The sequence below is a fragment of the Gekko japonicus genome, unplaced genomic scaffold (genome assembly GCF_001447785.1).
Source record: "Gekko japonicus isolate JY-2015 unplaced genomic scaffold, Gekko_japonicus_V1.1 scaffold20, whole genome shotgun sequence".
Lineage (NCBI taxonomy): Eukaryota > Metazoa > Chordata > Lepidosauria > Squamata > Gekkonidae > Gekko > Gekko japonicus.
The window spans coordinates 2,037,113-2,061,243 of record NW_015169172.1 but is presented as its reverse complement, the minus strand read 5'-3'; the positions used below and the strand labels follow the sequence as shown (position 1 = coordinate 2,061,243).

At 43.8% G+C, this 24,131-nt stretch overlaps 1 protein-coding gene across 2 annotated transcripts in view; it reads left to right on the top strand.

Annotated features, from left to right (window-relative positions):
* The window catches only part of MIER1 (mesoderm induction early response 1, transcriptional regulator), a 46,255-nt gene extending 40,793 nt beyond the window's left edge, over positions 1–5,462 (top strand). For both annotated transcript variants that reach the window (XM_015415792.1, XM_015415791.1), the window contains 2 exons: positions 2,886–3,025; positions 4,871–5,462. In XM_015415792.1, the coding sequence (XP_015271278.1) occupies positions 2,886–3,025; positions 4,871–5,196 (466 nt within the window). In that variant the 3' untranslated portion in view covers positions 5,197–5,462. The remainder of the gene's footprint in view (positions 1–2,885; positions 3,026–4,870) is intronic.
* The last annotated feature ends 18,669 nt before the right edge of the window (positions 5,463–24,131 follow it).

The following is a 24,131-nucleotide window of genomic DNA, read 5'->3' as shown; positions in this document are numbered from 1 at the left end:
GTCCAAACTCATATACTACAAGTGGAGACCTACAAGGAACTTTCAGGGAGGGGGCATCCCATTCCCCCTGTCTTTCCTTCCCTTTCCCCCACCCATTTTCTCTCTCCCTTCACTCCTTTTCCCCCGTCACTCATTTCTGTTTCTCTTCTTCTCTGTCACTCATGACCCCCACTTTCTGTCTCCCTCCACCCCTTCCCTGTCACTTATTACCCCTTGCTTCTCTGCCCCCACTGCCCCTTTGCCATCCCCCACTGCGTCATTCCCCCTTCTAACCCAGACTCAGACCAAACATTTGGCTCCCGACCTTCCTCCTTGTCTGCAGAAGCCAGGCAGGTGTGATCATCCCTCTTCCCCTCCCACTCTCTTCCTTACACACCTGCATTCAGAGAGCAGTTCTCTGCACTTGCACAGTCAACCAGTGTTCCCTCTAAGCTGAGTGAGTGTGAACTAGCTCACAGTTTTTTAGCCTCCAGCTCACACATTTTTGTCTCCGCTCAGGAAGGAGGGCTATGCAGTAGCCAAATCACCTGCTCACAACTTTAATGCCAGTAGCTCACAAAGTAGAATTTTTGCTCACAGGACTCCACAGCTTAGAGGGAACATTGCAATCAACTATTCTCTGTTTTGTGGGTGTTATTGTATCTCCCCCTACTTAATGGTTTAGGAATTTTCTGCAAGCCAGGGGGTTACCCCAAGTGTGTAGAAAGATCTCTTTCACCTCCACGTGAGCCCAATCAACAGATATTTGCAGATGGCCATGGGTGGCTAATAGTATATAAATATTATGCAAAAGGAAGACTGCTTTTCCCCCGTTGTCCGTCAAGAAAAGGCGAGGGTTATCTTACATTTGCTTGCAAGTTACAAGTATGTACAGTAATTTAAAAACAACAACTCTGAATAACATTTTTGTGGGGGGGGGGGTCATCATATAATCAGTGCTATCTTCCTTTGGAGTAAATATGGTAATAGTTGTTAATGGCTTGGATTCCAAGTCTTCTGCCATGAAGGTGGGATGGTGCCACCTCACCAGTTTACCTCACACTGTACCCACGTCCACTGACCCCCCCAGTGTTCCCTCTAAGCTGAGTTAGTGTGAACTAGCTCACAGTTTTTTAGCCTCCAGCTCACACATTTTTGACTTAGCTCAGGAAGGATGGCTCCAGAGCAAACTAATTAATGCAGTAGACAAATTGCTCGCTCACCACTTTAAGGCCAGTCATTCACAAAGTAGAATTTTTGCTCACAAGACTCCACAGCTTAGAGGGAACATTGCCCCCCCCCCCCAAGGGCTTGCATTTCAAGGAGCACAGTGGACTGCAGGGGAAGGGAAAGGGAAATATATGTTCAGGGAACAGAACTGCACTCATGTTTCTTAGATCCAGCTCGCTATATGTAATTATTCTGTGAAATTTGATTTTTACCCTTTGTATTTAATGGCATATTTGTACCCATTCTTGTATTTGCCTATTTACAAAAATCTTTGCCATTACAAAATCTTTAATAGTTTGTATATATTGCGTGGGGCTTTAAATTCCAAATTCCATCAAAGTTTTCCTTATTAGAGTTGTGCTGTAGGGAATGCAGAGCAAAAAGCAAAGATTTTACACAGTAAAATATTGTATTCTACATGTTTACAAAGTACCTGTGGAATTTCTGTGGTATAATCAAACTCTATAGATTTGATCATTATGCAGTGAATTTCAGGTTTATGATGTATATTCGATTACTTTTAATTTAAATTAGAAAATCATAGAAATATGTTTATTGATTATGCTGCATTAATGATTGTCAGGGTAGATAAAAATCAGTGATTTTTAAAAATGGAAAATCAAATTTTTTTCCAAGTTTCATCTTAATAATTTTATTATAAAATATAACCATAACCTGTTTTAAAATGAAATCTGCCGCATACAAATGTATGGACATTGTATTACTTTGTAAAGTGGGAGAGAAGCATCTTTTGTCAATCATACCACACAGTTGTGTATGCAATTATATTAAGTCTTGATAATCGGGAGCAGAGGTCATTTCGGGGGGGAACGCAGGGGAACACAGTTCCCCTGGGTGAGTTGCAGGGGGCGGGGCATATGACGAAGCCCCGCCCCCTGCTTCCGGCCGCTCTGCTTCCAGCCCTCATTCAGCCAGGAGGAGGCAGGAGAAGAGGGAGGGTAAGTTGCTTCCTCCCCGTCTCTCCCCACCCCTGCCTGCTTGGGGCCAGGGAGGGCCTTGGCGGGGCTTCCTCGCACTCCCGCTGGCCTTGCAGGTCCACCGCCGGGCCCCTGATGTCAGGGGGAGTGGCATATGCTAATGAGTTATGCTAATGAGTTTCCCCTAGCTCTTTTTTTACGAAATGACCCCTGATCGGGAGCAGGGTTGGCTTATTGCAACAAGTTGCATTTGGGCAACTGGTTTGCCCAGTAATTCCTACTAACCCTTGCTTCTGGCTAAGATTGTTTACTTTTGGGGGGTGAACAGTGAGGCAGGCCCATTTCATGCCAAAGCAGAATGGACAGACTAAAGCAGACAGTATCAAACAAAATGAGTGCCTTCTTGCGTTATTTCCAACTAGTATCTGTTGGGGAAAACTTGATTACTAATTGTAAAAGGCACTGTATCTGGGGTCATGAGCACTGCATTGTGTAAAAATAAGCAGTGTGTAATATATCATTTCTAAAATAGTAAAAATATGCATTTAGATATTTAAGAAACCTTTTGAAGTTTCATAGTTGTTTTCTTCATTTTTGAATCAATAGGTTTTTGTAGTCACAGTATAAATTTTTAAATTGGCATTTTCCCCCTTGGTGATTTAAGCTACTGTAATCAATCCAACCTGTTCTGAATAGAACGTCTTCTGAAGTGCAAAAATGTTTCTTTTGCATTTTAAGGGATTACATGGACCGTCTGTTAGATGAAAGTGAAAGTGCTGCATCAAGCCGGGCTCCTTCCCCTCCACCCACAACTTCTAACAGCAGCACCAGCCATTCAGAGAGAGAAGACAGTACAGCCAGCAACAGTAATCAAAATGGTATCTAAAATTTCAGCATTTCTTTATGCCTGAATTCTCCATGCTGCTGTGTAAATTGAAAGCTTCTTTAAACAATTTTTTTTCTTTGCTTTTCTTGTTTGTGTGTGAACATAGAGGGCAGTAGTTATTGTACTCTTAAAGTTACATCTTTCAAGATCTAAAATTGTATTACAGGTATTAAATATTGTATAAACCATTGTTGCAAATAATACTTCTATTATACTTGAACAAACAGCAGTGGTGGGGAAGCTTGGCATCTCCTTCCCCTCCCCACCAGTTGCAGCAAAGCTGCCTTGTGGGTGAGCAGTGGTAGTATCTGCTGTTCTCCCTCTTGCCTGCCAGCCAGCAGGAAAATGGTGGGGCTAGCTTTGGCAGTCTTGGAGGTGAGGAGACAGCAGTAACTCCTGCTACTTCTCCTCCCATTTGCACACCACTGCCTCAGTAGGTGGCAGCAGTGCCTGCCTGCAGAGAGCCTGGATCGGCAGACAGCAGGTTCTCAAGCAGCACTAGTGGAGAGGCTTCTCTTCCCTACCCAACACACTGTAGGTTTTCGTTGCCTGTGCAAGTGCCCCTTCAGATTTCAGTAACTTCATACAGGGCCATGTTGATTGTAAGATATATTGATGTTTGATTTTCACACACTAGTGCTGTCTCATTCTGGAAACTCATCAGGGAAACATTGTCATTGACTTGGATCCATAATAGGGCAGGGAGAGTGGAGTTTGCATACAAGGTATCTGCCAGTCCTCCTACAGTTCTCAGTTGTTCTTGAATGTTGACTAACCTTTTGGAATAGAGCAGGTAGGCTGCAGTAATAAGGGGAAATTGGTGGAGTTCTCCATTTACATCATTTTTTAACAAGCTGCCTGGTATATCCTCTGTGGTTCTTCTTGGCGAAATCAGACCCAATCACATTTCCATAGATTATTATATTCTACATGGCCTTGCCGTTACAGAGTTCTCAGACTTTGTTTAGTCCAAAATGCAGGAGCCTTAATATTTTCTGGAGCTTGCTAGTTTGCCTGTTTTGTTCCAGTTTGACTGGCAGTTCCTGTGCAATTTGGATATGGAATATCTTAAGGACCAGCTCTGCTAATACATGCTTCTCCAGGCATGGGCGCCATTGGATGAGGCATAGTTGCATGTGCAAGAAGCCCATCAAAATTAGATGATTGTCAATATTCTCTGCTGCTGACACTAAGTTTGTGGGATACCTTCCTCTTGAAGGATGCTTAGGAGTGTGGTAAAAAACTTTCTTTCTCAACAAGCAATTTGGCTATTTGGTTAGGATTTACTGAGTGATTCTGAGCTTTTTGTAGGGGGTGTTTAATGGACTTCTGTGTAGGTTTAATCTGCTTTTGCCTAATGTTGTCTCTTATGTCTGTTTTTTAAATTTTGATTGTATATTATCTCTGGTTTCTTGAGGGCATGATCTCATAACCTACTTGGGGATCATCTTGGTATTGAAAAGGTGCATATAAATAGGAAAAATAAGCTTTTGTTCTTTTTGTGCAAGAGCATTGGGGGGGAGGCGTATTCCACTTCTTCCCCCTTTCTACAACCTCACGCACCACACCCTGCAGTATCCCCAAGAGTCCCCAGGCCTGACTTTCAGGAGCAATTTTTCCAGGGAACCATGAGGAGGGGAGGTCAGCAAAGATCCTTTCTGTTCTGGGAAGCTTGGATCTAAGCTGAAATGCTGAAGTTCGTTGATATTGTTGCTTAGGCTATGGATGTTAACAATTTTCCTGTTAACTCTGTCAAAAATCATACTTGTCCACTAACTGATTTGATTGTCCTTTTGACAGTTCACATTGCTTTTTTTCGTTGTTTTTTCTAATGTAGGTATATCTACTAATGGACCTGGTGAATTATCCAGTAAAGAAGAAGTAAAAATTGAAGGATTGCACATGAATGGACCAACAACTGGCAAAAAAATGCCACTTGGGGATTTTGATTCAAATGGCTATGAAACAGAAAATATTTCCAATCATTTGAAACTTGCCCATTCAAATGCAAGGAATGAAAATGATTTTGAAGAAAAAAATGAAAGGCCTGCAAAGAGGAGAAGAGTTAACAGTAATGGAAAGGACAGTCCAGGATCCTCAGAGATTTTCCAAGAACCAGTGGCTCATGGAAAGTGTGAAGAACAGGAGACTGTGGATGACTGAGTGTTTGGATTTATTCCTTTGAGTAATTTCTTGGATGTCTGAAATTTTCAGGGTTGATAGGTTACCTTACTGATTCAAATTCAATAATATAATTCTGTTGAGATTTTTCAATACATATTTAGGACTTCTGGATTCTGGCCAAATAAAGTCACAGTATCCTTTTTAAATCCTTTAATGCAGATACATTGAATGGGAGACCACTGTTGAACAGATCTTCCTACTTAGTCTGTGAAGGAAACATCTGTTGTACGTGCTCTTCTCTGCAAATCCCCTTCAGATCACTAAACTATCAAAGGTAGTGAGTTTCAGATCTTGTAAGGTCATGTATCAAAAGTAACATAAAATTTATAAAGCAAGTAGCTGTTAAGAGACTTTTTTTCTGTCTACAGGAAGAGAAACTATCGGATGATTAAGGAATACCTGTAAATCCTGAAAGTTGTATGTGAAAGACTATTTTTATATAGAGAGAAATATTTAAAAATAAACCAAGTCAGGTTTGTATATGTAAAATTGTTGACATCAGTGATGTCTTTTCATATTCTTATCTGGAGATAAAAATACATTCTGTATTTTTCCGGATTCTTTGTAGCCTTTGAAAGATTTTTACATACTTGCGTCATGATTGAAGTGTCATTTCTAAAAACGAGTGTGTAATTTTCATAACTTGTACAGTATGGTAAACTTTTATGAGATCTTCAGAAGAATCTGTCAGCTTCATTTTATTTTGCTAAAGCTTTTTTATTAAAAAGTAATCAAATCATGTTTCAAAAAGCAGTAAAAATTTAAATATTTAAAATTCACACCCAGTTATGAATACTGAAAACTTCTCTTGGGACAAATAGTGACTTGGAATTTAGAGTTTAGCTCAATGCTTTGATTGCACAAGTGTTCTTGCATTTATATTTTTTTTTAGATTTATTTTAATGGTAACAACCTTAAAATCAGCTCAATGCTTTAATGTGGCTAAATATTGATATCCAAGTTCAAACATTACATTATGATTTTTACATTTCAGTGAGCACAGTACAATTAGGAAATGTGTCAAATTATTCTGACTGCCTTGATGAGGGGCAAATGCACATTTTGTAGGCAGTGCCTGAACTAGTATCCAAGGAAATTTAGTGGGACTCATTATACTTCTCGGGAAGCAGAAGAGTCTTTGTGAATAGTAATTGTTGCATATATGAATGAATACACACATGTATCTGTCTGCAGTACCATAAGGGCTGGTAATATGTTTAGTTTTTAAAAAATAATTTGTTAGAAATCATTGACAATGTGGTTGGGAATATCCCACAAAGTAATTGAATTATGGCCATGAATGAAGTTTACAGTATCTGTCCCTTGATAGCAAAATACAGCCATGCATAGTGACTAATTAAAAACTGTTTTTTGTGTATTAGATACTTAAGTAATCTACCTGCCTGAGGCTTGGTTTAAAAGTTTTGACCACACTGTTTCAAGTGGCCTGATTATTGTGGTGGACTTGGCAGAATGTTTAGTCCTTCAGCAGTGTTTTGTCCTTGATTATAAACCCCAACTAGGATGTAATTTCATTGTAGACATCACTGGAATTATTTAAAGATTAATTTAGCCTCCTATTTTCATGAAATGTTATGGGTGAATTCTATAACTTCACATTACAGGGCTAATATTTATTCTGTCAACAGCTCAATAGCAGTGTATCTCAGTGTCATTTGCAGATTTATAGATTAAATCGTTACTGCTTTAGGGAGCTGCCATGGTTGACAAATCCCAGTTTTATTAATATGAGAATCCAAAGTTTTCATAGCCTTGTATCAAAGATTGTCTTTAGAAAATGTTTCAGAGCAAGGCAGTGCAATGCTTTTAGAAATCTTTGCAACTTTTGTCTGTTGCAGAAATCTTTGCAACCTATTTTTCTGTTACTTATCTATATATTTTGCAAGTTGGAAATGACTGCAAAACAGTTCATAGGAAAGTTTATAAATATATTGTTCTCAGGCTTGTAAGTAAAATATAGCACTGTGTATATGTTCAGAAGTTACTTGGATCTTTAATCTTACCTTTAAAGGTATGCCTAAGAAAAGTCCTGACATTCCGTAATCAATATGTAATGCTCAGCTGTTCTTTAAGTATTTAATTGTAATGTGCATTTTCTTTATGCAGGTGTTTATATACAATATTTTGTTCATGTTCTTTAAATGCGGCCACTATAACTTGATAAGACATTGCACTAGTAGTACTATTTAAAATCTAGTAATATAGTAACCTGTTCAAGAAACTTTCAATACAGTTTGGAATAGATTATAAATTTCCACTTTTTTCCAGACTGAATTGAATGTCAGTGCAGCTTGTGTATAGTACTTGTATACTTTAAAGCACTATTGTGTCCAGCTGGACCATGTGTCCTGATCCATGACATGCATTGTGTGCAGTCTGATTCAAACCTTCAATTCAACAGGTCTAACTGTTGGGCTTTATAAAAGGTTGAAAGTGATATTTTGAAAGAAATTTAAAAATTTGCAAATTAGTTTTTATAAATTTTTCACATAGTACTTTTGCACTGTTGTTAATCCCCGTGTCCCTTCCCTAGCTCCCTGTCTGCAATTCTGGAAAAGCTTATTAAAGTATTTTTTTAAACATATGCTTATATAAATACAATTGTTCATATTTTAAGACTGGAACTTCTGTTTCTTTTAAGAGAATCCTTTGTTGTTAAACCTTAGAGTATTTGGGCAATATTTAGGATTAATCTTAACGTGACCTCCTTCCAGCTGAAAATGTACCATCCTCCGTTAAACTGAATTCAGGTAGCGCAGAAAGAAACTCTAGCAAATAAATAGATGTTTGTATTTGCAAATTTGTTAGAATACATTGTGATAGTAATGAGCTCTGCTTCCAGAAAAATTTGTATCACCAAAGGGGAGTTAATTTTAATCAAAAGGGACCAGTTTATACTGGACAGCTATACTACCTGTGTGGTATATCCTTGAGTTCCAGGTTTTCATCAGCATTCCTAAGCAGTGGCACAGCACAGAAGGGAATGCTGTTCTAGCAATAGCCATGTATAATGACTTAAATTTTAAGTGTGCTTCTTTAATTTTTTGGTACGTTGCAGAAGAACATGGGGGTGAAAGAGGAGGATGAGTGAGTGAGGTGATTGGTTGGTGACTTGAGAGTGTATGGGCGGAGTGAAGAAGTGTGTGTGGTCAAAGTCTGTGTTCAGTCATCAGTTAACAGTCAGTTGTGGTCAGTCAACCGTCTACAGAGTCTTGAGATAAATAAAATAAAGATTATACAAAGTACATTCTGAAGAGAAAGGAAGATTGGAGAGTGAGCAGTGTTTCTGAAATGAAGGAGTGTGATAATTCAGTCAGAAGTTATTAATGTACACTGTTTTATTCACTGAAGATAAGTCATAAAACATCTTGAAACCAATACACTTCTTGTACAAATAACGTTTTATTTTGTTTTATGAAAACCTAGAGTTATATGCTATTACAATACAACAGTGACAGACAGACAACCTTTATTGGCATGTAAGAGATAAGATAACATTAAAATTTAGGAATACATCAAAGGTTGAACAGCCAACAAAAAAAGAAATGATCAATTAATAGTTTCCCTGGTTCGAATTACAGATTGAAGAAAGCAAGCAACATTAAAAGTTATAGAAGCGTTTTGCCCAGACGGTAGCAACTGGACCTTGATACTCTCAGGAAGACCATGCCATGTAAAAAGAAGGGTGTCCAGAAATTTTCCTCGAATCTTAGTATAAAATGGACAGTTTAAAAGAACATGGGAAACCGATTCAATAGCACCCTGACAGCAGGGGCATTGCCTAAGTTCATAGGGGATTTTTTGGTATCTTCCAGAGAAGAATACAACAGTGTCATCTTCAAGGCCACATAGTCCAACAAAGGAGCCTTAGAGCTTGGGCAAAATACTATAGGAAAGGTTAATTCATAGGATTGGAATTAAATTCCTGGTGGCAGTGTTATATACTTTGAGTGAGAGAAATAAACAACAAGAAATTTTAAAACACATCATATCTAACTACACAATTAAAAGAGTATAGTCGTGACACCGTGGCTTAGACTCTTAGCTCAATAATGATCCAGTGTTTCAATAGAACTGTCTTAAATATGTTGAATTCCTGTAGACCCCATTCTGAAATCAATGGGATCCATCACTTGTTGGAGGTGAGCTTTATAGCAAATAAGACCATTCCATCTATAACTATGCAGATGTGTTGTGTTTGCTAGTACACACGTGCATCCTTGTGCATGTAGTTGCCAACATAAGGCTAGTCACATGCTTAGTCCTGAGCATTTGAATTGGATTCTACTACAAACTGACACTGGGATCCAAACGTCTCTCTCTGAGGGGGGAAACATCTTAGCATGGGTGGTTCCCACTAATCATTTAAGGAGGCAGGCCTTAGCTTCAAACTTCCTGTCCCCAGTGGTGGTCATACTAGTGTCAGTTTATTTCCTACCTTGCCAAGGAGTATAGGTTTTTTGTGGGAGTTCCTGAGCTGGGCTCCCACAGCCTCTTCTTCTACATTGTTTTTTCTCCAGTTTTACCTTCTCTTGTGCCCTTGCTCTTAAGGAGTGGTATAGCTGAGGCAGCAGAAGGACAACACATTAAGGAGGCTATGGAAGGTCTCACGTCCACAGAGAAGGGGGCGCCCTGTTCCCCAAATAAAGAGGCAAGGACTCTTCCCCTGTGCAATTGGGCAAGTGAGCCCACAAAAGCAGAGAGCCAGAAGCACTTGCCTTGGATGCACAGTGGTAGTCATGAGCTGGGGGAGAGTGGTGCAGGATGCCACGGCTGGCCATCAGCATGGCCTAAATGGCATGAAGAGGATTCATTTTGCTGGGAAAATGTCTGCAGCAAGTGTGTGATAACGCCAGATGGTGGGCTTTGCTTCTGGCTGTTTTTCCTCTGTGTTAGATCAAACAGGTGAAGTCCCTGCAGATTGTGTTAGCCCAGGCCTCCACATGCCATGTAAAGAGGGTACCCAGGCCAGGATAGGGCCAAAGTTGTCATAGGGCAAATATAGCCCTCTCTGTGCAAGTGCCAGCTAGCCCAGCCATGTGCTCAGGACCATCTTTCTGACACAATCAGCTGCATTTATCTAACATCATAAAGACAATGTACCTACACTGCACCTCCGGACTTCGCAAGTTGATACTGGGAGCACCCTGGCCACAATCTATTGTCATTATTGTTCTCTTGACAGCCCAGCCATTAATGAAGCTGAGGATCTGCAATTGCCCAATGCTTAAATAACAAAAGCTTTTCTTCCCCAATCTGGACTTCTTTTGTCCAAAACCCCTCTAGAGCCATTACCCTCCAAACCCAGGCATCTTTGATTCAGTCACCTGGGATGTGTACCGGCTGGATCCCCCATCTGTTGTGGGTCTTCTCAGACGTGCTTGTCAACCAAGCAGTCTGCTTCTCTTCATCGCACACTTTTTTTCTTAGGAAGATAGCTATAACCCCCTCCTCATCAACACTTTGCCCTGTTTTGTCACTGATCTCTTTAAGATCGTTTCACCTCTTTATTTCCTAGCTTTCTGATGTGTGTGTGTGAGATATTCCATTGGATAGCTGAGTGTATTGCAGTTATATTTTTAAAAATTTCATAAAAGACATTTCCTGTCTGTCGTCTGTGCTGCTCCGAGAGGGTTCTGATTCTGGTATAGTTGGAGTACGATCCCTAGGTTGTGCACCTATTAAGCAAATGGTCTCTTAGCTAATTCCCCCATCATATCAATGACAGAGACCCAGTGTTGCAGCTAACAACTGGCAGTCATCAGTTTTGGTACCCATCTACAAAAAAAAGGGTACTCACTTAGATCCTGAAAATTATAGGCCTATTAGTTTGCTTTCTGTGCTAGGCAAATTGTATGCCATGCACTTGGAACTCAAATTGAGATCTTGGATGGGTGATTGCGATATTTTGGGACCTGAACAATTTGGCTTCAAGAAGGGCTGTTCTATGATGTATAACAGGGTAATCTTGTTACATTTGGGCTGTGAAATGTTTTAAGACAAATGAACTATATGCTGCCTGATTTAACTTAAAATCGGCATTTGATACTGTAAGAGAAAGGCTGTGGGCCAAGCTACAGAAGTATGCAATTTCAAAATGTTTATTGTATTTAATTCAATTACTGTAAATAGCACAACTCTACAGGTCAGGTGGCCAAAGAAGGATCTTTTAACAAATAGTATACCTGTGGTAAAGGGTTGCATTTTGGCTCCAACACTTTTTGCACTCTACTTAAATGACCTGAGTCCCTTCTTGTTAAAATTGAATATAATGGCTCCATTTTTGGGGGGCATCAAATTAACATAATGCTTTAGTTAGTTTCTTTGATTTTTATCCCGCCCTCCCTGCAAGTGGGCTCAGGGTGGGATACAAATCACAAAAATAATATAATTTAGATAATCTGTCCTTATTAATAATTGTATTTTCGGGTGGCAACGTTCTATGTGCGGCAAAATCAGTTCGCTTCCTGATGTGTTACCAGGGTCTGTATCCACTGGTCCCATCTATACAGCCAGCCACCAGCATCTCGCCCTCAGTCTGCATGGAGCCTCTGGACAGGATGCACGCCCTGGCACCCGGAGGAGGCCAAGGCCAATCCTGCTGCCGCCGTAGTGGTCATTGCCGGCCAAGCCTGGCTGCAGGTGACCGGATGGGGGCCAGCGCTGGGGCATTCTGTCATCCCTCAACTCCGGGATCTGGTGGGGGGAAGCAGGGGGGCAGGCCTCAGTAGCCTCAGAGGCAACGGATGGCCCAGATGCTCCACCAGGCGCAGAGGGCCATCAGCTCGGTGCACGCAGGAGAGCCGAAGGCAGCGCCAGCCTGATTGACCTGGTGGCTGGGCTTCCTGGCAGAGGCCCCTCCTCGCTGCGATCTGGCGCTGCTGCTGTGAATGCGGGCTTTCCCCCCCTTGCCTGGCTGCAGCCATGTGGCCCATGCTCGCCACCGCCAGCCCTGCTCCGGGAGAGGGGAGGAGGAGGCAGCCTGCAGGTAGGGCGCCCCTGGTGGTGCACTTCCCCCTCAGCGCCAACCTGATTACCCTGGTGGTTGGGCTTCCTGGCAGAGGCCCCTCCTTGCTGCGATCTGGCACTGCTGCTAATGCGGGCTCTCCCCTCCCTTGCCCGGCCCACGCTCGGCATCGCCAGCCCTGCTCTGGGGGGGGGAGGAGACAGAGGCAGCCTGTGGGTAGGGCACCCCTGGCAGTGCACTTCCCCATTGGTGCCAGCACAGGGGGCGTTGTGGAGGTGGCCAGTTAAAAAAACTTTGCCAGCCTGCATTGGAGAGACATCGTCAGAATGCTGAATGCGGGGAACCTGAAGTGACATGTGCAATTAGTTTTCAGCTACCGTTAGGGCGCACTTCAGTGGGTTTGAGCACGTAGACCATTGGGCCAAATGCCTTTTGCCACACTTCTACTAAATTCAGGCAGTGATGTGCCGATTGTTTGGATAAGTGTCAGAGTGTTACAAAGCCTGGAGTTCCACAGCCCATAATAATAACAACCGCACCCACTCCCCATATTTTGTCCCAGTGGGGAACCCAAAGCAGCTTACATTGTTCTTCTCCATTTTATCCTTACGGTACCTCTGTAAAGTTGATTCAGGTGGGTAGCCATGTTGGTCTGAAGCATTACAACAAAGTTTTCAGTCCAGTGGCACCTTGAAAACCAGGGAGCAAGTGGTGGGGCATTCCGGGGAGTGGGTAGCAAGTGGGGGACCGGGGGGCATATTGTCATGCCTTCCTAGAGCTCGTTGTATTGTTTTGACGAGCTTTGCTTCTAGTTGAAACATATTTCTATTAAAACACAAACCAAACGGGGTGGATTCACCTCGACAATGATACTCTGTTTGTACTGATTCCATTTGGCCAGCATTGTCAGCAGGTTTATGCTGATGTCTTATTACCAGGGCCGGCTCACCCGCTAGGTGAAGTAGGCATTCGCCTAGAGCGCGGGCCGGCCCTTAGGGACGCCAAAGCCCCCAGCCCCCACCAAAAGCCCTGAATGATAGCTTCCCTGCCGGGCCCCACCGCAGGAGGAGGAGGCGGCGGTGAGCGAACGGAGGTGGGAAGCGCTCGGGGACTGTGCCCTCTGGCCACGTGGCAGCTGAGCCCCCCCTCCTGGCTAGAGAGAAAGGAAAGGCAGCGGGGATCAAGGACCTGGTCTCTGCCTGCCCGCCTCTCTCTCTCTCTCTCTGCACCAGCAAGGGAGGGAGGAAGGAGGGGCGGCAAATCATGGCCACTCTCTGTGTTGAGAGCGCCGGAGGGAGACGATTGGGGAGGCAAAGCAAAGCGGTGGCCCATGCACGACTCTTGTTCCCGGCATAATTTGCAGCCAATCATCAGGAGGTGTCCACAGCCCCTGCATCCTCCTCACCTCCTTGGCTCAGCCTCTCTCCCTCCTGCCCCCAACACACACACACTCCCCGCTCGCCCCTTTGCTTCCCTCCCCCCACAACCACACACACACGCACAAAAAGAGCGAAAGTGGGGGGGAGGGAAGAAACTCAGCCGGAGGAGCAGCGGGCTGCACGGCGTTGGCGCCCCTGAGCTCTTTGCTATTCTCCCAGCCTGACCGTCCAAGTATGCCAGGTAAGTTGGGGGGGAGGGGGGGAGCCCAGGCACCGGTGCCGCCATTCCCATCCCACCCGCGGGTCTCCTCTTGACAAGGGGCCCCTTCCTCCTCCTCCTCCTTGCCGCCACCACCAGGCACGGGAGCCCCAGCCGGCCGGAGGGAGGGTGCTCGTGGTGACAAGGCACCTGGAAGCAGCCTGGCCTCGTCCCCACGCCACTCTCGGTGCACTCCTCTGCCCGGCTCACCTGCAGCCGCCCTGGCAGTCGACGGTGGGCCAAGCTCCCTCCGGCCCTGGGCAGAGCTGAGGCAACTTTGGAGTCTCCAAGAGAGAAGTAGGACTTCCTTCTCTCCAGGCTCCGCCTGGAGGTTGGCAACCCCATAATTGGGTGCACGGGGGTTGCCAGAAGGTAGCCCTGCCTAGGGTGCAAAAAAACCTCAGGCCGGCCCTGCTTATTATTGTAATTGATTAAGCAGGGTTTAAGAAACCAATCTATTTATTAATTATTGCAAAATGGAACAACTTAGCATAAATAAATGTAAAATATTGCTGTTTGGAGACCCTAGGAAGACAGGGCGTCCTTGGAGGTTGCAAGGAATGGTGTTTGAACAAGTTCATTCTTACAAATGTCTAGGCATGCATTTTGATACTTTAATTACAGGGAAAAATCATCTAAAACATATCATAAGAAGCTTTCAGCTTCTGTCCATATAACTGAAGAAATGTTATTTTACAAAAGGTGGACAGTCTTTTCCAGCATTGCTCAAATGATACAATTTCAGGATCTTCCCTGCATCTCTACATGGTGCACCGTTATGACAACTTGTAATAGCCAAAGATCTTGAGAGACAGCAAACTAGCTTCTTCCAAACTATCTTGGGAATACCCAATTGTGTCTCCAATTGTAACCCAGTAATTACATTAGAAATTGGATTGTGCTCCTTACAATCAATCACATGGGAATATGCCATTGAAATGTCGTTTAAAACATTCTTATTGGAACTCCTGAGTCAACTAATACACCTAATGAAGCAAAACTTATTATTATCATCAAGTGCTAATGCCTTTGACAAATTGTGTTAACTGGGATTTTTCTTAGATGAGGATCTATTTAATTACTATTTTGATCACCTATTGAAAACAATAACAAGCAATTTTATCATACGATTGGTTACTTACTGATTCATACAGAAAGTGTTCTCCTTTGTGTTGTGGCTATATCCCTACAACTTTCTTTACAGTTGGTAATTATTTTGTTACTAAAAAAAAAGAACATCCCAAACAGACATTTAATTCATCCGGCAAGATGTAATTTCCTCTCAACTGCCAAATACACAGGAAGGCTTAAAAGTATTATCTGTATTGAAAGAAATTGTTCTTGTGTGTCTGGAGCAATGGTTAGAAACCATCTCACATGTGCTGTTACACTGTCCTTTGTTTATTGAAGCTAGGTGTGATACATTGGGATTTCTTGTCAACTCTGACATTCAGTGCTCTAGTAATTATATTAGTTTTGAAACTTCTTTTCAAATGATGTGGGCTGGCTGGAAGCTGTTGCTGGATTTCTTGCATACTTTTAAAATGATCTTAGTGTTTATTGTTTTATTGATTTGCTGTTTATGTTTTATCCATACTCCCACCAACCCATGGTTGAAGCCATTAAAAATGAAATAAAGATTAGCAAATTCAGAAGCACCAGATCTCCAACAGCATCTACCACAGGCCAGGCCAGCATGTCCCCCAGAGGTGCAGGTGTGCACACAAGAAAGAGCATAAGAGCTCAAGGCCTCTACAACACCTCTGCTACTGCCACTGCCTTCAAGTGTTGCCAGCAGGCACAACTTCAGCATCCCCTAGAGGGCACCAGAGGCATAAATCTAAGTTTCACTTTCCTCACCCTTCCCTCTTTCCCCTTCAGGCCTGAAAATGCAAGGACAACCTCTAGGCCTGACATATGCATGGGGACGGGCTGCAGGCCTGTCTCACAGCACAAATCTTATGCCAGGCCTGTCTCACAGCACAAATCTTATGCCAGGCCTGTCTCACAGCACAAATCCTATGCCAGGATGCAACCTTAGGCAATAGTTCTCCCAACCCAGCGGCTCTGTTAACATCAGAGGAATGGGTACCTGCCTTAGATGGCAGGGGGCACCTCCCTCCCTTCCCAGCCTTGTGCTAGTGATCGGCAGTAAAGAAAAGTGAAGAAGATCGAGTCGGCGGCAGCAAGCGAGGAAAGAAATGGCGGTGGCAGAGAAACGGCGATGTCAGCAAGCTGCCATGGTGTTCTGTGTAACTTCTGATTGTACATATGTGATCCCTGTCCCTGCCAGCTAGCCCCTGTGTTTTCTATGCTGTAATGCCAAAGTAAAACAACTGGAGGATGTGAGGGCAAAAAAAAAGAATAACAGCCAGCTCGTCCAGCCGATAGCAGCCGGGTCGCAGGACAACATCAATAGCAACAACTCACACCAAGAAAAAAGCTGCCGAAGTAACACCGTGCCGTATTAGGGGTGCTGGTAGGTTGTCCCCCCCCGCACCATATGTGGCCCTAGATAGGTATTAGCTACTATACAGTAACACATTGTAAACCGCCCTGAGACCTGCTAGGGGTTAAGGGCGGTATATAAATCACCTGCAAATAAATAAATAAATAAATAAATAAATAAATAAATAAATAATAGGAACACAGTTGTCAAACAGCAAGCCCAGGTTCTTCCTAACCCATTTTGGGTAGACAGGAGGGAGAGATACCCCTAGAAAGGGATCGTGGTTCCTGAATAATCAAACATCTCTCGATTAGTTGCCAGAGCCTATGGGCCAAGACTGTTTTTGCCCTGGAGAAGATGAATGCTATTATCTGACCATGTAGGGCATGCCCACATCCAAGCCTAAGGGAAATCCCCTTCCAGTTTCAAGAGGAATATGATAAGAGGCAGTGCTTTTCCTGCCCACCCCAAACATACCTACCTCTTCAAAATAACTCTTCGCTAATATAAGCAGAAACTGCACATGAAGCCCTTTACCTAATAGAGCTGTGGATCTGTTACAGGTTCCACTGAAGGCTGCGCTTCTTGTAACCCTTCTTTCAGGAACCTTCAGGGACCAGGATCAGGGAGAGACCACAAGTTCATCAACCTGAAGTCAGTATCCCTCATTGAATCCCACAGCACTGTGTGTGTGTGTGTGGGGGGGGGTTGTATTAGGGACCTTATAACATCATTCCTGTCAGGGCACACAATCTTGGATGAGCATTGAAACCCTCACAATATAGTGTACCATATTTTGTACCCGTGATACAGTTGCCTTCCTGAGGTTGACGTAGGGTTGCCAGTTCTTACCCCCCCCCCCACGGCAGCCAGGTCCTGGTCCGTCTCTGGGACCTTTTGGGTGTGCACACTTTGTGCGCCACAATGACAGCACCCAGAAGTGACATCATCGCGCATGGCACGTTGCAGGGGACACTATCATTTAAGGGACAACACTATGGTTTTTCCTTAAACGATCGTGTGTTTCTCCCACACACACACATGGCATGCCTGGCACGATGACATCACCTCCGGGTGACATCATTGCACAGCCATGTTGGCTCAAACAAGACACTTGGGAGGCGGGGTTCCCCCACCAGCCAAATCGGGGCCAGCAGATTGGGGGCCATGAAAGCAGGCAAACCCCACCCCTTTTGGGGGAATGGGGGCCCTAGGTTGACCAGACTGTGGTCTGGTTGGTGCCTCGAGGGGGGAACTCTATGGATGCAGCCTTAGGTTCCATGATAAAGATAATGGGAATTTTAAAAGGATACTAAACATTGCTGTGCTGACTATTTGTAGCATAGGTTCTTTCCAGATTCCAAGACGGGAATTCTATGTCCTCAGCCCCTCCTGCCCTTACTTTGGCCCTGTGCACATCCTATCAATTAGGGCCAGTACTGCCACCAGTTCAGACAATTATCAGATGGCCTAAGATCAGGTAGAATGTCTACATAAGGGGTGGCCAAACTTGCTTAACATAAGAGCCACATAGAATAAATATCAAAAGGTTGAGAGCCACAAGACATAAACACGTGTTTTATTGAAAATATGCAAATTTGCATATTAAATTAAAGAGACAAATGCCTTCTCTGAGCCAAGCCAGTCTGCTGGTGTGGCGGGGTTTGGAGAACACATTTAACTTTAGGTGGGGAGTGAGGGGAGAAAGATAGAAAGAAAAGTGGAAAGAAAGCAAGTGGAAAGGAAGTAAATAGATGGGGAGGGACAAGTGGAAAGAAAACAACTTTAACTTTAAATACATCCTCCAAGCCCCCTACAACGCTATGCCAGCTGGCTTGGCGAAGGGATTTAAAGAGACAAATGCCTTCTCCAAGCCGGCTGGCAGTGGGGGCGGGGGAGCTTTGAGAATGCATTTAAAGTTAAAGTTGCTTTCTTTCTCTGCTTCCCCACACTTCAAGCCTACCCAGGGAGGAACACTGGCTGGGGAAGGGAAGACCAATTTGGGAGGGATGCCTCCCCTTTGCTTCCCCAACCGCCTGCTGGGAGCCGCACAATATGTGTGAAAGAGCCACATGTGGCTCCCGAGCCACAGTTTGGCCACCCCTGGTCTATATTAAGGCTATTCAACTGTCTGTGCTAGCCTAACACCCTTTAGCTATATTTCAGATGAATTTGGGCCTAATCTGTGTCTCCCTCACTTGGTTTAGCTGGAACATTCTCAGACATAGTAGTGCTTCTCTGACTCATTGGGCAGGTGCACCCATTTGTAAAGAACTTCTGTCAGATCCCTGACCGTCCTGCCGTCCAGGTAGGGTGCACCCACCTTCGGGAACAAAGGGGTGCGGGCATTCTCTTACACTTGGAGAGAAGTGATTTCAGATGCCAAATGACAATAGCAGGCATTGTTAATGAGAGAAAAACTTAGGTCTCAATTCAGTCCAGAAGTTTGCATTGTCTTGAGCTTCATTATCAGTTGCAATTCAGCAGTCTCTCTTTCTAATCTCCCTTTGAAATACCTTTGTAAGAGAACTGCTACTCTTAGGTAAGCAACTGAATGTCCTGGAAGGTTAAAATATTCCCCCACTGTTTTTTGAATGTTGTGGTTTGTAATGGCAGTAGAAAAAATAAGAGTCCAGTAGCACCTTTAAAGACTAACAAAATTGTGGTAGGGCTTTTTAAGGACCTAGCATAGCAAACATGCTTTTACTTGGACTGCAAGAAGATCAAATCAGTCAATCCTAAAAGAAATCAGACCTGACTGTTCCCTGAAAGGCCAGATAATGAAACTGAAGCTCAAATACTTTGGCCACCAAATGAGAAGAGAGCACTCACTGGAGAAGACCCTGAGGCTGGGAAAGATTGAAGGTCAAAGAAGACGGGGACGGCAAAGGATGAGATGGTTAGACAGTGTCATAGATGCAACAAACATGAAATTGAGCAAACTTCAGAGGACGGCGGAAAACAGGAAGGCCTGGCGTGATCTGGTCCATGGGGTCGCAAAGAGTCGGACTCGACTGTGCGACTGAACAACAACAAATGTGCTTTTATGAGTCACTGCTCACTTCTTCATATCACACCCAATCCAATCAAGCTGGCTATTGCCATTCAGCATCTGAAATCATCTTTATAAAGTTTATATCTCCGGTACCTTGTGTTACATTTTATGGCACACAAGACCCGGCCCAACAAAGTGACATTTATGTCAGATCCAGCCCTCGCAACAAATGAGTTCGACACCTCTGTGCTAGAGAGAGAGTCTTTAGGAAACAGGATCTCTGGAAACAGGAAAAACTGAGTGGGGAAAGAGATTAGATAACGTCTCTTGCGACTGGATCCATCAGGTTTTTGGTTGTATCTTTGCACGCTTTAGGTTAATAACTAAGGTTTTTTATATCCAGAACATATCAGTCCTTGAACATGTTTGGTGTCTGTCAGAAAAGCAAGTATAGTCCTTAACCCTGGCTGTCTCCACCCACAGTCAGACTGCAAAGCCTCTGTTGGGCCCAACATACTTGCTGGGCTCCAATTTATGTTTGGGGGGAAAGTGTGTATCTATTTTATTTTACTTGAGTCTATATATCCTTGGTTGAGAACAGTTGTTGTTTTTTCATGGTAGTGGGGAGAGGCTGCTTCAACCACTCCTAAGGTCTTCTTTCAATTCCCATTTCATTTTTAAATGGTAAGCCTATTTGCATGAACAAGATTGGGGGGGGCATGCAGATCAGAGACCTTTTAAAATTTCCTTTTGCCCTGTGCGCAGCCCAGAAAGAACATTGGCAAGAAATGTGCACTCTGTACCTGTTCATGCTCTTCATTTTGCTGTTACGTAAAATGGTGTGGTACAGTTTCAAAGGGACGACTAACTGGGATGTATAAAAGGAATAACAGGATTGCCTATTGGAAACAACGGGAGTTAACTTGCATGGGCTCCACTGAAATACATTGCAGCACAAAAAAAGTTGCAAAGAAAATGTGGAATGGTTTTTCCATTAAGGTCTTTGGGCCCAGATAGGCTACTCTGGGACTGGAATGACAGCCCCCAGAGTGGTATTATTGTCCCTAGGAAGAGAATCTGTGCTCTGGTACTGGAGTAACGGTCCCCAGAGTGAAATGATGATCTCTAGCAATAGAATCTGTGATGTGGGACTGGAATGACAGGTCACAGAGTGGAATGACAGGACAGCCCCTGGGAATAGGCTCAGTGCTCTGGGACTGGAATGACAGGCTGCAAAATGGAATGACAGCCCCTGGGAATAGGCTCAGTGCTCTGGGACTTATACTCACTTGTAGGCAATGCTCCCTCTAACCTGTGGAGTCTTGTGAGCAAAAATTCTACTTTGTGAGCTACTGGCATTAAAATTGTGAGTGAGCGATTTGGCTACTGCATAAATTAGTTTGCTCTGGAGCCATCCTTCCTGAGCTAAGACAAAATATGTGAGCTGGAGGCTAAAAAAACTCTAAGCTAGCTCACACTAACTCAGCTTAAAGGGAACACTGCTTGTAGGGTATGAGTTTGAAGTGAAAAGAAGATTGCTGCTACTCTGAACCCTGTACATGGCTCAGAAATTGAGTGCACAGCTACTGTTTGATATTCTGGCTCAGAGACTTCAGCCATGCATTTACCAAATGAAGGCATCTGTGATGCCATAATTTAGTAAACCTCAGTACAAAGTCACCCTTATGAATAAGGCAGAAACAAGTTTCCAGGAAAACTTTTGAAATGTTCCCCTACATGCTTTTCTGTGTTTCCCTCCTTACTTTCAAATTTCAAGGGACTCCTTACTTTCAAATTTTAAAGGACACAGCAGGAGACCACTGAGATACCACTATAACCACTGGCCAATTCCCACCTTTTCCTGGGTTTAGCCCAGCCCAGGGGCATGGCTAGGGGGTTCACAAAGGTTCCCAGCCTCCCCTAAATTTCTGGGGAGCCTCTTCCTAAATCCCACATGGCTCTGCCTCCATAGATAGTGACAATGGCCTGTGATGTCACTGGGCCTCGGTTCTTTTAAGGACCTAGCATAGCAATGTCTCTGATCCAGCCCCCCCTCCCGAAACTGGAAGGTCTATGCCCTTGAACCATATGGTTCACTCTCCTCCTGATTCTAAGCACCAGAAATAACCATTATCTACAGTCTAAAGCTGTCCTCATAATGGAGATATCTCAGAACCCCTCAGCAGTTTCCCTTGTAAACTGGATTGTGAAGAGGTACCACCGAAATCTACATGGCTGAATAGATGATTATTCTATTGCTAAGTTGACTTCTACCAGATACCTTACCCCTGCCATGAGCATATCGCTGACAAGCCTGTCTCCACAATTGGGGAGAACCTAGGTGGCTTGTACTTCCTTCCACACCTTCTAGGCCCATACCATCCTGTTGCTCCCTCCTCCTTGGGGAGATTCATGCAGACCCAAGATCAGGGATGTTTCTTAACAGGTTCTATTGTTTTTCTGCTAGCCACAAACAGGATATAGGACAGCCCTCTCAAAAGACCTTATCAACAAGAAATCCCCAGCTCCTTGGGTTAGGCAGAGAGTTATATATATGCTCAAGGCCCGCTCATACACAGGGATCTCTGTGTCCCTAGCATGGATGGTAGAATACCAGATTTCAGGAGGCCAGGCCTCTGCTCATTATCTCCAAATGAACATTCCCCATGGGCTCACCAGGCCATTTGTATAGTCAGAATAGTTTTCCTCAGCAAGGAAGTGCCAAGTTCTTGATATTCCAAAAAAGGAACCTCTGACTTCAGGGTCAGGAAGTTGCTTCTGCCCATATGTGTATTATATGCACTGCCAGTTAGGGGAGATGGGCAGTGGTTTAGAGGCAGAACAATGCAGTCATCTCCAGTTAAAAGATTGGGTAGGGAAAAATACCAATATCCCGATTCATTGAGGCATCTTCAAAATGCATTTTATATAAACCTGGCTGACAATACAGCCCATAGGTCATAGTGAGGGATTCTATAGAGGGTCTCAAGAGCAGTTATTTGGGAGGCCCAGCCAGGTCCTGCACCTCCATTGCCTCCAATTCCTTCTCCCTCAGGATGGTTCCTTTTCCTGTCAGTAACCATCATTAGCTATGCAAACCAGCAACCCAAAGCTTTACCTTCTATATTCCCCCCCCCTCACAAAGGCAGACTCAGCATGGGTTCTGTAAGGGAAGATCTTGTCTCACTAACCTGTTCGTGTTCTTTGAGGGAGTGAACAAACATGTGGACAAGGGGGACCTAATAGAACTTGTTTACCTTGACTTCCAGAAAGCTTTCGATACAGTTCCTTGTCAAAGTAAGCTAAATAGTCATGGGTTAAAGGACAAGTCCTTTTGTGTATCAAGAACTGTCTAATTAATAGGAAACAGAGTGAGTATAAATGGACAATTTTCTCAGTGGAGGGTGGTAAGCAGTAGGGTACCACAGGGATCAGTACTCAGTCCGATGTTTTTTAACTTTTTCATTAATGATTTGGAGTTGGGAGTAAGCAGTGAAGTGGCTAAATTTGCAGATGACACGAAATTGTTTAGGGTGGTGAAAACCAGGGAGGATTGTGAGGCACTCCAAAGGGATCTGTCGAGGATGGGTGAGTGGGCATCAACATGGCAAATGGGGTTCAATGTGGCCAGGTGCAAAGTGATGCACAATGGAGCCAAAAATCCTAACTATAAATACACATTGATGGGGTCCGAACTGGCAGAGACTGACCAAGAGAGATCTTGGAGTCATAGTAGATAACTCCCTGAAAATGTCAAGACAGTGTCTTGACTGCAATAAGAAAGACCAATGCTATGCTGGGGATTAATAGGAAGGGAATTGAAAACAAATCAGCCAGTATCATAATGCCCCTGTATAAATCGATGGTGCAACCTCATTTGGAACACTGTATAAGTTCTGGTCACCACATCTCAAAAAGGATATTATAGCATGGGGAAAAGTGCAGAAAAGGGCAACTAGAATGAATAAAGGGTTGGAACACTTTCCCTATGAAGAAAGGTTAAAACGCTTGAGGCTCTTTAGCTTGGAGAAATGATGACTGAGAGGTGACAGAGAGGGATAGAGCAGGTAAAGAAAAAGAAGTACTTTTCTCCCTTTCTCACAATACAAGAACTTGTGGGCACTCTATGAAATTACTGAGCAGTCGGGTTAGAAGAAAGGAAGTACTTCTTCACCCAAAGAGTGATTTAACACATGGAATTCACTGCCACAGGAGGTGGTGGCGGCTACAAGCATGGACGGTTTCAAGAGGGCATTAAACATATGGAGCAGAGGTCCATCAGTGGCTATTAGCCACAAGGTATAGATAGGAACTGTCAGTGTGGGGCAAGTGATGCACTGTAATTCTTTGTGCTTGGGGGGGGGGGCAACAGTAGAGGGCTTCTAGTGTCCTGGCCCCACTAATGAACCTCCTGATGGCACCTGGTATTTTTGGCCACTGTATGACAAGAGTGTTGAGGGGCCATTGGCCTGATCCAACATTGGCTTCTCTTATGTTCTTATTGCTAATGGTCTTCTTGTCTTCTCATTTACTGTCTCCTTGATTCAGAGCTGGACAGTACTTACCTGACATGTTCACCTTTTTGGTTTTCTTTCTGAGTTCTAGAAGTTATTATATGGCTTGGTGAGCACCTGAACTGAGTAGGGTAACCACCACCACTGGCGATAGAAGTCTGAAACTAAGACCTACCTCCTTGACTGACTGGTGGAAATCACTCATTCTCAGATGGCCCTCCCTTCCTCAGAGCAGAATGTACCCTCATACTGTGTCAGTGTTCCTTCCTATCTCCACTGACGTAGAGATTTCGGTCAATGGAATCTGACTTCCTCATCTCCCCATTCCTG